The sequence below is a fragment of the Delphinapterus leucas genome, chromosome 7, assembly GCF_059928025.1.
Source record: "Delphinapterus leucas isolate spDelLeu-1000000601 "Yukka" chromosome 7, BTC_Dleu_Yukka2, whole genome shotgun sequence".
Classification (NCBI taxonomy): Eukaryota; Metazoa; Chordata; class Mammalia; order Artiodactyla; family Monodontidae; genus Delphinapterus; species Delphinapterus leucas.
This window is the reverse complement of record NC_143135.1, coordinates 16024128-16040450: the sequence shown is the minus strand read 5'-3', so window position 1 is coordinate 16040450 and position 16323 is coordinate 16024128. Positions and strand designations below refer to the sequence as shown.

Sequence of the window (16323 nt, the reverse complement as noted above, 5' to 3'; positions counted from 1 at the left end):
GAGAGGAAATTCAAGCCAGATCATCAGGCAAGCAGTGGCTAAACTGTAGAATAACTTTAGTTGTCCAGCCCAGCTCTTACCTATATTACAAGACATTTGAGGGATACGAGGGCTGTTAGTGTTTTTAAATCAAAAAGTATAGAACTTTAGGACTAAGGTAGATAGAAGGATAGTAGAAACTCTAAGAAAAGAGCAAATCTCTACCAAATTATCTTATTTCCAGGATTTGTGGTTTTTTTCTAACCAAGGTTCCCAGTCATTTTGTTTATAACATTAAACCAGACCCAGTCAGTGTGGAAGGCCTACAAGGCTGTGTTTTGAGTATGACCTAATCCAGACTACATAATTATCAGGCAGTCAGTGCTTGTGTCTGTTCTGCATCAGATATACTTCTTCGGGCTGTTTTTCTGACACGTTTTTGGGTTTCCAAGCATGGAATTTTGAAGCATATTGTGTTGTTTTGCATTTATGCCATTAAGCACCTTTCATTGGTATATTTTCTGTTGACTGGGTTTTCTTTGCTTTTGTTTGCGCAGAAACTTTAAGTCTGTGTTAGTGAGGGATTGTCAGTTGCCAGTGACTTACTGAGTGAACTTGCTCCCTGAGCACTTTGAATAGCCTTCACGGTTTCACTGGCAGTCAGCCTTCTCATGTACCAGGGAGTACCACCTGAGAAGCAAGGTATGGTTATGCTTTCATATGTAGGCTTCCACTCAGTTAAATCCCAAGTTCACACATGTGAAGAATTCATCCCGCCCTTAATAAGTCTCCTGTTGTATGAATAGTGGAGAAACACCACGTGTCTCATTTTAAAGTTCAGACCCTCTTCTCAAGCCAGGCATATAGAACGCAAACTTTTTGCCAGGCATGGTCCTGGGAGCTGGGCTATAGCAATGGATAAGTAAGGTGAAGTCATCTTTCCCCTCCTGGAGCTCCTGATCTGGCCCGTGCTAGTGCTCTGCCCCCCTCCCAGAGTTATCCGTCCAGCTTTCTGATTGGAAAACAAGCTGTAGTGTGTCCAATATAATCTTTGGTGTAATCCGAGTCTCCGAGTCTTTGCTGTTATTTTCTTTGTTGCCAAGTATTTAAGTATTCAGTTACTGCTTCTCTGTACACGTACATTCACCACCACCACCATCATCCCTTTTTAAAAACATTTTTGGCCTGTTTATAGATTTTAAGCTTAAAAATTCCCAAAGCATGCTTTCTGGATAATTAATTTTGCTGTACCAGCAGTTTCCAACTATTAAGCGTTAACAGTGTTCCGGTGCCCAGAATACCACTATTCCTTTTCCCCTCTAGGCAGCTGAAGGTCTTCATTTTCTCATATAAAAACGTATTCATGGTGATCAAGAGCTATTTCTTGGTAATATAATTCAGTTACGTTTTAGGTTCGTGTGTGGATGGAAAATGTAACCACCACTTAGCATTGTTTCTGAGGGCAACCATTTGGAACAAAATCTCTGTGACCATACTTACTGAAACATTGTCTTCTCAAGGCTTCTTAGAGTCTATTTTGGTGAACATGAGTGAAAGCACAGGCCATGAAACACTGAAAATGTGGTTAAGTCCCTTTAATTGTCCACTAGTAGCAGGGGAATCTGCACTATAACTATGGTAGCTGATTTGATGAAAATACACATCTGATAAGTAAGAAAATTTGTCTGAAACAAAGTTGACTGAGGAAACAGATCTGGGAAGAAATATAAATGTGTCAGTATGTCAGCTTACTGACTCTAATAAGTTTTGGCTTCCAGCATAGTCTTAACTATGATTGAATTTGATGCAGTTGTGTATTCCTTCAAATCTGGCTTTTGTTTAAGATGGGGACATTATAATCATGCATTAATGAATACAGTTTAAAAATTACTTTTTTCCTCCAGAACGCATAAGGTCCATTCTTGGATAATCAAAACCCAGGTTTAAACTTTTGGAAGGATTTCTTCAAGTTTCTTTAACAGATTTTAAAAATCATGGGCTCCACAAATCTAGCTAAACTTAAAGTGCAGAAGCCTTTCTTTGAGTTGACATCCTTGGAAATGTATCTTAGAGTACATCATCTTTATCACAGGATAATGACCCCTTTTCTGAAGGATTGAAAGGAAAAGTTTATTGCAAATCAGTCTGCTTTTCTTTCTCAACTGTGGTGATAGCTTTGAGAACATGGCTCATGATTCATATTGTACAACTCAAAGTAAAAGCATAAAATAGAAAGTATAAATTAGTCTTCTGTGTGGAATTTGTAGGAGTCTTGACTTTCTGTAGCTCCTAGGAACCTGTCTCGCTATGCCACTATAGATTGTAATTTTCATGTCTGTCATCAAGACATTTGGAGTGTGCTAGAGGTTGTGGGAGGGCATCTCTTTCAAAATCCAGTTCGTTTTAAACTATCAGAGGAGAAGAAGGTAATACCTGCTTGACTTGAGTCAAAGTTTCTCACCTAAAGCTGACATAGAGGAATCGTGAGATTGCCTGTACCTCATTCAAGTATGCAGTTTTGAGACAGAAAAGCATCTGTTTGGGGCCACTTTCAAAGAGAATTAGCCTTTTTTTTTTTTAACATTCAAACTCCTCCACCCCTGCAGCAGCTGTTTGTTTTGCAGTCTGGCACCTTAAGTAGTAGTTCTCTATAGCTGCTGATCTTCTGAAAGCTGCCCCAGTTCCACACACTGCATTCCTAACAATTTCTCGCTGTGCTGAGATGGTAAGGAGATCTTTGTTTCCTAAGCATCACTGCCCCTCTGGTTCATGCAGATGGCTCAGGCAGCTTCATGCATGCATCACCCCTAGGATTAAACATTCACTCCAAGATGCTGATCCTCGTTTCACTGTCCTCTGGTCCAAGTTTGTCAACTCCTGCTCATTCATTTTGATTTTAGAGTCGATTACCACTTCCTTTAATGGTAATAAGGTACTTGGGGGCATAGTAGACTTGCTCTTCCATTCACCCCATCCCTTCTTTTGTTAATTCAGTTCAACCTGAATGAATAGCATCATATCCATCTTCAGGCCAATGTCAGGATACACTGTCTTAAGACAAAAGTAAAGCTTTCCAAATATACCTCAGTAGACATTTTTTAGAAACTAAGAACCTTTTTTTTTTTTGTAAATTTATTTATTTTTGGGCTGCATTGGGTCTTTGTTGCTGCGCAGAGGCTTCCTCTAGTTGCAGCGAGCGGGGGCTACTGTTCGTTGTGGTGCGCGGGCTTCTCACTGTGGTGGTTTCTCTTGTTGCGGAGCACAGGCTGTAGGCGTGCAGGCCTCAGTAGTTGTGGCTCACGGGCTCTAGAGCGCAGGCTCAGTAGTTGTGGCGTACGGGCTTAGTTGCTCCGTGGCATGTGGGTTCTTCCTGGACCAGGGCTCGAACCCATGTCCCCTGCATTGGCAGGTGAGTTCTTAACCACTGTGCCACCAGGGAAGCCCCAAGAACTTCTTTTTATTCTCCCAAGCTGGGCTCGTTAAAGCTTTTCTACGCTCGTGTCCCAAACCCAGTTGTACTTTTCAAACTGCATCGTGTCCCTGTTGTAAAGATTAGTCTGGTCCTTTTCCCAGTATAGTTTTAATTCTATACTGAAAAACAAGCTGGAAAAGGAACTACAAAAGCCATTTGGCAGGCTGCTATTTCTCTGTCGGTTACCATAGAAACAGTGATGGCTGAGTTGGGGGGTGTGGGTATTAGATAATAGGAAGTTTGTGATGCACTGAAGGTTTGGATGCCAAAAGCCTTGTTTTCTAGAAAATTACCCGTGCGTAAGCTCTGTCCTTCAGCTGAATCCTGAAAACGTGAGGGGCTTCTATCCATCTCGAGGTGATTGAGTTGAGGCCAGTTGGACGTTTCTCTAACCATTCCTCTCTCTAGCACCTTCTGAAGGATGTGAACTCTGTTCATAATCACCAAAAGAGATGGTTGTAAAACTACTTGTAATGGTAGGGGTTCTGAGAGTTCCCAGTGCGTTTGGGTTCCTAGTACCTCCCTTGCCAATTGGTTTTTTACACACTACTGGGAAGAGTGGAGTATGAAAAGGTCAGTTTGATCATAAATACCAATATTTTTCCAGGACTGTAGAAGAAGTGAGGCTATTGGAATCCAAAATAATATAAACTGACTAGCTTACCTTTGAAAATTGGATGAACTGGACTGTGTAGTATTTCATGGAGTGGTGACTGGACTGCTGCCTCAGCCAGAACCCCCGCGGCGGCTCTTCCGGGCATCCGCACTTCTCATTAGCCCATCTTCTGATTACAGCATCTGTTCGGAGAAATTACAAGACCTACTTGAAAGAAATTGTTGATAACCGTCATCTTTTTAATACATTCCTTAATGAAATTTAGAAAATCAGGTTTTGTTTCCTATTTACTGACGTTTGTAAAAAGCACTTATCCGCCTCGTTTATACTTAGCCCTTTTTTGTAAATGGGGATGATAATTGGTAGCTACTTTATGGGAGTAACAGAGAAGTTTTCCCGTGAAAGGCACTATGAAAGTTGGTGCAGTAATCAGTGAATTTTTAAGCTGTTATGAATGGTGGATGCTACGGTGACTTTTCATATGTGGAAATCGAAAAAGAAAACAGCCAACCTCCAAGTTTGCCTTGGACTGTGAATGGCATTCACTGAGGGAGTAAAAGGAGACTCTGAGAGGGTAAAGTGGCCTGTGGGTCAGGAATGGTGGCTGAGTTTTTGAGCTCCTATCTGTAGGGTCATGCAGTGGTTTGGAGAGCATAAGTGAGTGAGTGGGAAATTAATTTGTGCATGTTTGAGCAGATAAAGATAAATAGTCCTGGTAGGACCTGAATTCTCTACCGACACAAGACCTTTCGGGAGTTGGAATCATGATTTGCTTCCTTGGGGCCTCGTCTCAGGCTAGAATCCATGTCCTGACTGCCACTGGCAATAATTAATTTTTGCAGAGAGCCTCCCAGTTTCGTATTGCCACTGATAGTACTTTTCGTCTTGGGAGAACAACCTTTTCCAAAGGGATTCGTCAGGTTTCTGTGTGCCCCAATTAGGTATGGGATCTGCTTGCAAACTTTTTTTTAAACGTTGTCTCAATGGTAGAGTTTTTTTCCCTCCACTTTGCCATACTCTAAAAAACTGTTCCTAAGCCTTCTGGTAATTTTTCCATCTTTCATAAGCCACATTTTCATGGTGGATGACTGCTTAGCTGAGGTAGAAAAGAGCTTAGTGAGTTTGAGGAAGGAGGAGAAGGCCCCACAGTGGAGCAGAGTGAGCAAGCGAGCAGAGTAGCGAGTGATGAGATGGGAGGAGTGGGGCAGGGCCAGATCACGCAGAGACCCTTGAGCCTCAGGAAGGAGCGGATTTTATTTTAAGTACATCAAGAAGCCATTGAAATGTGTTAAGCAGAAGAGTGACATGTTCCGATTGAAATTTTACAATGTCAGTTGCTACTGCGTGGAGCTCGGGCTAGATAGGAGCAAGCGTGGAAGCCAGGAGACCAATTAGGAGGTTGTTATACTTCCTGGTACCAAGGCAGAGAAGAAGGGAGGTGGACAGCTTTAACGACAGGAGCTCAGAGGAGCAGGTATTTTTAAGAGAGGCATGGGAATAATGGTCTGAAAGTGTTAATAAGGAGTATCCCCTGGCTCTGTAGATATGAGAGACGTGATCAGCTTCCAGAGGAGAGAGAGTTTCAGGGAATTTGGAATCTTCTGCAGAGACCTAGTTCTTGATTAGGACAAGGAAGTAGAGGGATCCTTCAGAGCACATGAGGTTGAGGATCTAGGGGGGTGTTTGCTCATCACTGAATGAGAATTCCAGCGGACACAGTGGAAGGGCGCAGGGGTGGGTGTGGGAGATTATGTCTGATCAGGTTATGTCCCGGAATGGTTTGGGAATGAATGTTCTGTTTTAATGGATGACTGGAGAACCCTGCACTTTTGCTGGTGGCTGGGGTTAGCTGGATGTCAGGCTTCGTGGAATTTGTTCTGTACGCTCTTTGAGGAAAGAGAGTGTTTATTTCTGGTGCTACAGTGTTGAGTGGAAGCTCTTTCAAAATAGCAGTTCCTTTAAGTTTCATTGCTTGGAAACATTATATCACCAAGAATGGCATCTTCATTACATTAAGGCACATTCAGTGTGGCTAGAATGACCGTAACAGTCAGTGTAAAGCCAAGCTTGTTTTTGCTTAAATTTAGTAACTTCTGACCCACACCCCACCACCGATACTATATCAACAACAAATCTGAACAGCGAACACTGTCGGCAGGTGTTTCACTGTAAACTGCATTTGCCTTTTACGATCACTGGGTTCGCCCGGCAGAGGATGATTGATTGCACGTGCCAGTCCCTCGTACTTAGTATTCTCACTCACCTGGCTAGAACCTTCCGTGCCAAATCCATGTCAAAAGTCAGGAAAAGAGTTTGATAAAAACCCAAAGATTTGTGTGTGGCAAGCGAGCTCAAAGCTGTTTTGAACAGATAACCTCGGTCATTTCAAATCTGTGCTTTTCCAGTTAGCCTCTTCCTTTAGCAGATCTTATTTCAGAAACAGCTGCTTCTTTGTCTAAAGTAATGTTTTCCAGATTGATATCGAGGATGCCATCTTTGCAAGCGTGGTTTGAGTCAGTAGACTAACTGCAGAGATGACTTTGTGAGGTCCTAGCTTTATTCTGTCTCCATAATTTCCGTAACTAATATGTTTTGTTTATGTCAGATTTAAAAGATACATTACCACTATGAACAAAAAGTCCAGCTGTGTTCTTACATCAGTGCTGTAGGAACAACTTTTCTGTCCAAATATAGCTGCAAGCTTTGATGATCGATGAAGCTGTCTAGAAGCCAGCCAGGTTCTCAAGGGCAAAGCAACACCACAATTTGATTAGGAAAACAAGCTGGAAAGAAATGATTAAAAAAGAGGAGAGGGGAACATTTTGGCATGGCCATAAGTTGGGAGGTAGGGTAAGTAAAGGGACACTTGGCTCCAGCAGGCTAAGTAGCTGTAGCACATGCTGGCATTTAGTTTTCAAATATCATTTCAGTCTGCAAAAATGCCTTGACCATACTTGTCAAGCAGCTCTACCATGTATCTGATTCTTGGGTTGGAGAGCTAGGGAAATTCCTATTCTATCTGTTACCATCTTGAGAAAACCCTTTGCGTGATTCTGCAGGCAGTCTAACATCTTGGTTTTTTCTTGATTTTGAAGCATGGATTCTGGGATAAGTTGTCTCTATCTGCAGTTTCCCTTTCCTACAACTTAACTTACTTTTGGAACACCTGCTCTGGAGCTCCATCCCACCACACTGCTAATATACTATACCACTGTACTAAAGAGCGAATACTCTGGCCTTTTCTCAATCATCATTCTCCTCTTCTTTGTAACGTTGGTCACCAGTGTCCAGCACCTCTCTGCCTGAAACTTAGCCATCTGTTAGCTGCCTTTTCTTTCTCTTATTGGCTTCTGAAATATTGTATTATCTTAGCTATTCTTACACTTTTCTCATTGCTACTTCTCTGCCTCCTTTGAGGTTTTTTTCCCTTTACACCCCTTAAATATGGATATTCAAGGTTGTCTTCGATTCTGTTATCTTTGTCTACATTACTTTTTAGGAAATTATGAGCTAGCAGTAGATTGTAAATGCTGTATAGGCAAGGTCGACTTTTGTCTTGTTTATCATTACGTCCCAGCCTTTAGCAGTGTGTGTGTGTGTGTGTGTGTGTGTGTGTGTGTGTGTATTTTATTTAAAAATAAAATAAAAAGGTTGTTTCCATATTTTTATTTTTATTTTGTTTTTTGTGTTTTTGCGGTACGCGGGCCTCTCACTGCTGCGGCCCCTCCCGCCGCGGAGCACAGACCCCGGACGCACAGGCCCAGTGGCCACGGCTCACGGGCCCAGCCGCTCCGCGGCATGCAGGATCCTCCCGGACCGGGGTACGAACCCGCGTCCCCCGCATCGGCAGGCAGACCCTCAACCACTGCGCCACCAGGGAAGCCCTGTTTCCGTATTTTTAGTGGGAGACTGCTGATTTGGACTCAGATGGTGGCAGTGGGGAAGAACAAAGTGAATGAATTTGAGGTATGTTTTGGAGGGTGAACCAGGTTTCTGGCTTGAGCAGTTGGTGGATGGAGGTGCTGTTTACTCAGAGGGAGAAGGAGCAGGGGGTTTTGCTTTTCATTTTGCTCTTATTTAGGGAGGGTCTGTAGAGGGAATCAAGAGTTCCTTCTTCTACATGGTATGTTCGAGATACTTGAGACTTCCAAATGTAAAGTAGGACATTGTCTATGAAGTCTGGGCTTCACATGACAGGTCTGTGCTAGAGGTATCATTTGGGAATTGTCAGGATAACAACAGCAATAACAACAGTAAAGGGATGGTGATCAATAACAAGTGTATAGTACTGACTCTGTGCCTGGCTTTGTTCTAAGTGCTTTACATGCAGCCTCCAGTAATCTTGTCAAGTTGATAGTGCTGTTATCCCCGTGGTACAGGTGAGGTGGCTGAGGCACCGTGTTCTATCGCTTGCTCCACATTACACAGACAATTATTTGTTGAACTGAATTGAAACTAATAATCTAGATAATATGTAAAGCTATGGAATTGCACCATTATCAATTCAGGGCAGAAGAAGAGAGAAAGAGGCACAGAGAGCCAGGATTGAGCTCACTGCTTTCATCACTTTGTTTTCCAACTCAAAAGCCTTTATTTGCTCCTACTGGGACAAACCGTGAATGTAAACTCCTCAGCCAGACTGTCAAACCTTTACATAATCTATGCCCCACCGACTTTGGTGTCTCACTGTTCCCTGTGCGATTGCACTATTCCGCTGAACTATCTCTTTGCTCCTTTGGCATGCTCTCCACCTTCTCATTAACTTAAGTCTTCTCCAGGCCTCAAGGGCCCACTGTAGCCTCGAAGCCTTTCCTGATGCCTCCAGTGAAGAAACTAATAATAGTGTATGTCGGGTGCTTCCTGTGAGTTTGGGAAATGAGAAACAGGTAGAGGGCTTCTACTTTGTTTTGTTTGACCTTTCTGCTCGTGTTTTGTTTTTATAAGCATCTTCTTAGTAAGGAGATGGAAAAATTTCTAGTAAGTAGCTCACCTAGGAGATCAGAGATGACTTGGAAAACCAAATGTCTCGCTGTTGACTAAGATCATTAATTTGGAAGCATATTTTGCGTCCATGGCCTTTTCTGATTGTGTTGGGATCACTGAGATTAAGAATATGATACTTGAAGCAGCATATCTGTCCTGAGCTTTGTTTCAGGCACTACCATGTGGAATGGCAAAGGGGCATCAAAGAAGCCTGGCAGATAACGTGTGGCCTTGCTTGGGAGCTTACATATGATGACAAGACATGGGCATAAAAGAAGGAGTCATGTGAGGGGTCCACCAGCGGCTCAGTTGGGTAGCTTTTAAGCGGAAACTGGTCCTCAGACTTGTTTTGTTTATCTACTTCCCAGGGTTTTTAAAGAAACTGAGTTAGTTGCCAAAATTTATAACTCAGGAGATTTCATATAAAAATCCCGTTATCAGTTTCCCTGGAAAACCCAGAAGGTCGGGCAACTCCAGGGGAACGGTGAGGGAGCTGCAGAGCGGCTCCCACCTGTGTGCAGGCCCTGTGCTCTCCACTTCTCCATGGTCCCCACTCCCCACTGTGTTGTACCTGGCCCACGCCCCTTGTTCATGCTGCTTGCTGATGTTTGTGACCCTTACAGTGTAGTCAGGGTGCCATATAATTCAGATAGGAAATAGTTACAGGATTTCAGAAGAAAGAGAGAGAACTTTGGAGAGCACAGCACGGTGGAGAAAATACAGGCTTTAGAGCCAGGCAGATCTAAGTTCAAATACTTGCCTGCCTGCCTCTAGCCAGCCTTTTGCCTTAGAAACGTACTTTCCCTCCAGCTTCCTTTGCTTATAATACAAAGGAGAGTATCATGTCCCTTACAGGGTTGTGGTGAGGATTAGCAATACTGGGTGCAAATGGTCCCTAATATGCCTGGTACTTTAGCAGTGTACACCATGGTTGATCATGTCCAGAAAGCCTAGCAGGATGCCTTGGTTTAAGTACCTGGAAATTGTTATGAAAAGAAACTTGGGGCAAGGAAGTGGGGAGCCAACTCTCGGTGGATTAAAGAGTTAAATCTAAAAAATATACTTTTTTTTTTAACTGAAAGGAATTGTAGTTGTATATTTAAGTTTCCTGAAGACGGGAAAAAACCATGAAGGAGAGCCAAAGAAAGATCAGTAGAGTTGACTGTAAAAATTTTTGAGCTATTCTGTGTTAAATATCATAAATGCAGTTAAAACGCAAATAGCAAATGAGAAAAATATTTATAGAAAGTATAACAAAGGGAAAATATCTTACTGTACATGGTTACAGATCAATAAGAAAAACATTAACACCCCATAGAACGACGGACAAAAGACACGAACAGAGTTTACAGTAGAAGAAATGCAAACAGCAAATAGCCATGTGAAAAAACGGTGGACTTGGTTAGTAATTAACTCTATGTTTGAAGAATGAATTGCCATTTTTCCCTAATTTTTTTTGCCAATTGATAATGTTCCATACCGGTGATGTGCTCAGAAGGCAGGTGCTGTCACATTTTCTTGCTGGAATTATAAATTGCCACAGCCTTCTTAAAGCAGTTTGATGTATAAGTCAAAGTGCCTTCAAGTTCATACCCTTAGATCCAGTTATTCCACTTTAAAGAATATATCCTAGAAATATACTCAGAGATGTTTAGTCCAAGATCTACTTGTAGTAGGTTTTTCTTTCCTTTCTTTTTTTTTTTTTTAAAGTGTTACTGGTATATTAAAATCTCTGTTTCCAACCATGTGTACCTAACTGCTATGTCCTTAGCACTAGCGTAGTGCCTAACATATGTAGGTGGTCAAAAAATAATTTGTGAGTTTAAAGGAGGAAGGATGTGTTCATACAAAGGAGTATTATACAGCCGTATTTTTAAAATACAGTACATCTAAGATGTAGAAAATGCTCACAATACAATGTTAAAAATGAGTGCACGATTGTATGTGTAGAATATTCCCTGTGTATGTGTTGTATGAATTCTGGATGACGGGATTAAAGGTGATTTCTATATTTTCTTGGTGCTTTTCCTCAGTCATTCAGGACATATTTATTGATATGTGTGTTAGGCATTGAGTGTATTTCAAAAGGGAAAGACAGCATAGCCCTCATGGAGTTTATTATCAGAGATCAAGAAGGCAGACATTGAACAGGTAATTACAAGTGTGTCAGTTACTCTAGGGAACTTATGTTACTTTTATAGTAGGAAAAAAAACTATGCCAATGATGATTTTCAAGCACTGATGTTTGTATAGGCTTGGTCCAAAGGTTCGTTCGTTTTTCTCCATAAGATGGCTCTAGTAGCGCTTAGTTGTCTTTAACTTCATTTGAAACAATTTTGTTAGATTGTATTGTGACAGCTGTCATGTCAGTGTGCATTAAAAAAAAATCAAAATTGGTGAATTTTTGTGTAGCCATTTTAATATTAATGATGGGGGGAAAGCAACATTTTCAGCATATTATGCTTTATTATTTTAAGAAAGATAAAAACACAACTGAAACACAAAAAAATATTCATGCAGTATATGGAGAAGGTGCTGTGACTGATCGAACGTGTCAAAAGTGGTTTTCGAAGTTTCATGCTGGAGATTTCTTGCTGGACGATGCTCCACAGTCGGGTAGACCAGTTGAAGTTAATAGCGATCAAATCGAGATGTTAATTGAGAACAATCAACATTATACCATGTGGGAGATAGCCGACATACTCAAAATATCCAAATCAAGCATTGAAAATCATTTGCACCAGCTTGGTTATGTTCATCGCTTTGATGTTTGGGTTCCACATAAGTTAAGCGAAAAAAACCTTGACCGTATTTCCGCGTGCAATTCTCTACTTAAACATATGGAAATGTTCCATTTTTAAAATAAATTGTGATGGGCAGTGAAAAGTGGATACTGTACAATAATGTGGAACAGAAGAGATCGTGGGGCGAGCAAAATGAACCCCTGCCAACCACACCAAAGGCTGGTCCAAAGGTGATGTTGTGTATATGGTGGGATTGGAAGGGAGTCCTCTCTTATGAGCTCCTCAGAAAACCAAGTGATTAATTCCAACAAATACTGCTCCCAGTTAGACCAACTGAAAGCAGCACTTGACGAAAAGTGTCCAGAATTAGTCAACAGAGAACGCATAATCTTCCATCAAGATAGTGCAAGACCACATGTTTCTTTGATGACCAGGCGAAAACTGTTACAGCTTGGCTGGGAAGTTCTGGTTCATCTGCTGTATTCACTAGACATTGCACCTTCGCATTTCCATTTATTTCGGTCTTTACAAAATTCTCTTAATGGAAAAAATTTCAATTCCCTGGAAGACTGTAAAAGGCACCTGGAACAGTTCTTTGCCCAAAAAGATTAAAAGTTTTGGGAAGATGGAATTATGAAGTTGCCTGGAAAATGGTAGAAGGTAGTGGAACAAAAGGGTGAATACGTTGTTCAATAAAGTTCTTGGTGAAAATGAAAAGTGTCTTTTATTTTTACTTAAAAACCAAAGGGACTTTTTGGCCAACCCTATAATTTCTAAGACACCTTTTTTAGGACAGGAAAGGTGCAATTACATGAAAAATCTACATAGATCTCATACAGTGTGACGTTTCCTTTCCAGTGAAAAGAAAAATGTTTAGATTTCTTATCTGTTGGGTGGTTTGTAATGATATAACAATATACACCCAGGCTTTTTTTTTTCCTAAATAGCATTTAAAAAAAAATATTTATTTATTTGGCTGTGCCGGATCTTAGTTGTGGCATGCGGGATTTTTATTTGCGGCGTGTGGGCTCCTAGTTGCGGCATGTCGTATCTAGTTCCCTGACCAGGGATTGAACCCTGGCCCCCTGCATTGGGAGTGCGGAGTCTTAACCACTGGACCACCAGGGAAGTCCCTAAATAACATTTTTCTAAAGGAAACTGAATAGGCTGAGATCTTGGTGAAAGTTATGGAACTTTGGAAAACCCCAGCATTCACTGGAAATTATAATTAAGCATTCAGATGGATTGGCTCTGGTTGAGGAGGGAGTGAGAATGTTAACATTGATATAAAAAAAAAATTTTTTTTGTTGCTTTTTCCATCTACTTGTGAGGTTTCAAGTGTGTGGAAAACCAAGAATATCAACAGCAAAACCCACCCTGTAGACTGACTGTGACCCTAAAAGTTTCTTTTAACTGGGATCAGGAATGGAAAATTTTATCCTAAGCCATGGCTTTTTAATGGGTGTGTTTTGTTTTGTTTTGAAGAAAGACGTGAGTAAATCAAAAGGGTTACAGAGCAGTGTTTGGGTAACTTAACCATGCTTAATGGTCGTGAGTGCATTCCTCTAAACAGTCTGAACTGTGCTTCCACTGTCGCTTATCCATTTATCAACTGAGCCCTTATGCTTAGCCACGTGAGCTCCTCTGGCCTTTTTACCTGCTTCCTCAGTGGAAAAAGTCTCTGTGTATCTTGGTTAAGTTAAAGCGTGGCTCTTTGGTCTGTTGCTGCTCTGGTCTCGGGAAGGAAGCATTCGTGAGCTCTGTGTTGCCTTGATAGAATCCCCTGCCCTCCCTTCTGTCTCCTTCTGTGAATTAGGAATGTACTTCCTAAGCCAGGGGTGTTGGAAGGAACGAATAACAAGCAGCAAAGTAATGACATCACCTCTCGCTGTAAGTGTGCTGGTATCACTGTCTCCTTCAGGGACTGATGAGAGTAGCCCCCTGCCAAGTGAAGGCTCACCCTCTTTTGCTCTTTGGTACAACTAATGGTTGTACTGGATGTAATGTGTTTCAAACCAACCTGAGGCTTTCTCTCATTTGAAAACCTCAGATCTTAGGAATAGTGAGGGAAATGTGGCTCTGTTGACCATCACTTTCCGTCCATGCTGATGTTTCCCTCTTGCATTTGGAATTCTCTTTCACTTGCTGGGTCTACTCCTGCTTCATGTTTCCAGGTAGAGTTACAGTGCTCCCCTCTTCTCTTCCACTGGCCTTAGCACTCCCTCCTCCCCAATAATGGTGTTTTTTTTTTTTCATGTTTGGAAAACTGTAAGTAGTTCCATTTATTTGGAGCACAGGGTGCCCGTGAGAGAGATGTAGGAGCTGAAACTAAAGAGAAGGAGCACGCAGGTCATCAGGAGCCTTGGGTGCCAAGCTAATGGATTTGAACTTCATCCTGAAACCTTTGGGATGTCATTAAAGTATTTTAAGCAAGGGAGAGGAATTCTGAGATCAAATTTGCATTTTATTACAGTGGCTTTGGCAGAGCAACACTGGATGAGAAAATGCTGGCTCTTAACTTTTCTAACTTCTCCAAATTACTCCTTACACGTGCTCCCTGGTCTCACAGACCTGTGTACACAGGATGGGGCTTGGTTTCTTGGCCTCTGGGCTGTTGCATATACAATTCCTTCTTCCTAGAACATGCTTTTCCTCCGTAGTGTATTTTTTTCTTTTTTTAAATTGAAGTGTAGTTGAGGTACAGTGTTATCCCAATAACGTTTTAATGTTCTAAGAGATCTTCATCTCAGGATTCTCTTCCTGTTGTGTTAAGTGTCTTTCCTGTCCACTGCACTCTCCTGTCTTAGTGTCTGTGCTTGGTTTATAGATTAAGGCCCCGTTGTACTTCTGGAGTATATAGAGGGCAGCAACAGTTCTGTTTCTAGCTGTGTTGAACCTTGATCTGGTAACTGACTTTACAGCCTAAAAATCAAGGAGCCTTGGACCCTCTGATTTCATGAACGATGCACTCCCTTCTGATATCTTTTCTTCAGTAGAACATACATCTCCTCTGTCTGGAATACTTTTCTCAGAGAGCAACCTTTTGCTTTTCTGAGATGGAGCTGGGCTACCTGAGGACAGGGTCACCTCCCCACTGGTTGGCTGAGGGGTCAGAGGTAAATGTTTTGGTGCTTACTTATTACTGGAAGGCAAAAGGTGGCAGACACAAAATCAGTCACTGAGACCAAAAGTTATTTCAAACATTGCGTATATCTTCTGCTTATAAAGTTATGACAGTGCTTGACAAAGTCACTGCCAAGGGCTGGGGACGGGAACCTAGACTGTTTATGGAAGTTCATTTTGTTTTGATTTTGATTTTCCTGGGGGAAATCATTGTAAACAGTTACATTCTCAGAAGTACCCCTACGATAATAAACATAAACACAGCACTGCAGTGAAATTAATCCTGTAGTAACCCAAATGTAATCTCTTGCATTGGAAGTGAAGCAGATGAATGGACGAATCTGCCCGGAATGGAGGTGAAGAAGTCAGGAAACTTGGGTCTGTCCCTGTCTCAATTCTTGATGTGCTCTTTGTTGCTGTGAGCAAGGAAGTTGTTTAATGTGCCCCTGTGACAGCGGTGGAGGAGGAGTGACACCACCTGTTGGCCATATTGCAGCCCGCGCTGGGAGGCTTCATTATGGTGTTGGACGTGAATTGACTTTGAGCTCTGGAAGAAAGGGGCAATGTAAATACAGGCATTTGTATCCTAGGTGCTCCAGAGTTGCGATCCATTCTCAAAGGCTTACACAGCCAGTCTCAGTTTAGCAACACTGTTCTGGTCACAGCAGAGCTCCCTTCTTTGAGAAAATCTTGTTGTTGACTGTTCTGGAAAGAAACAAAAATATATCTCCAAAATACCAAAATAGCTATCGGAAGAGTTGTGACTAGTTTTAACATAGGTACCAATTAGTGAATTAGCATAAATTATGAGAAGGGGGTCAAAACTCATCACACCATGTCTTGTTTGAAAGCCTATTCTCCTAACACTATGTCAAAACACAGGGCACAGAATAAGGCAGATGTAAAGAATTATTGTATAAATGACTTTGAATTCCTTCATAGGCCAGAATGTGCTTTTCTGCATTTTGAATGCTGATAATACTAATACTAATAGCTGTTATGCTGTACCTAATACGTACCAGTCTGCAAGTAATTCTCACATATGTAAGTTGAGGCTCACAGCAGCCCTGTGTGGCAGGTACTCTCGTCATCCTCATTTTACAAGTGAGTAAATTCAGGAACAGAGAGGTGAAGTAACCTGCCTAAGGCCAGTCAGCCGCCAAGTGACAGAGCCAGTCTGGCTGAGTGGAGGCTGGCATTTCTTCGACCAGTGTCATGTTCTGTTGCAGCATCTTGATCACACAAGCAAAAAAATTCAGTGCAATGAATGCTGTTTTCTAGGAAGAGAATGGGGACTACACATATGTGGACAGAGTGAAGTTACCCTTGGCTCACGGGACCTTGTTACTCATGGAAGGAGCCACCCAAGCAGACTGGCAGGTGAGAACATGCAAGTAACGTGGATT

General features: G+C 41.8%; 1 protein-coding gene across 2 annotated transcripts in view; it reads left to right on the top strand.

The window, feature by feature from the left end:
• The window catches only part of ALKBH3 (alkB homolog 3, alpha-ketoglutarate dependent dioxygenase), a 42314-nt gene that overhangs the window by 17543 nt on the left and 8448 nt on the right, over positions 1–16323 (top strand). Inside the window, exons 9-10 of one of the 2 annotated variants that reach the window (XR_016393795.1) lie at positions 537–8033; positions 16199–16297. Coding sequence is in view for 1 of the 2 variants with exons in the window: in XM_022592206.2 (XP_022447914.1) it covers positions 16199–16297 (99 nt within the window). In the remaining variant the exon portion in view is untranslated. Of the gene's footprint in view, positions 1–536; positions 8034–16198; positions 16298–16323 lie in introns of those variants that run through there. The other variant, XM_022592206.2, reaches the window with a different exon arrangement.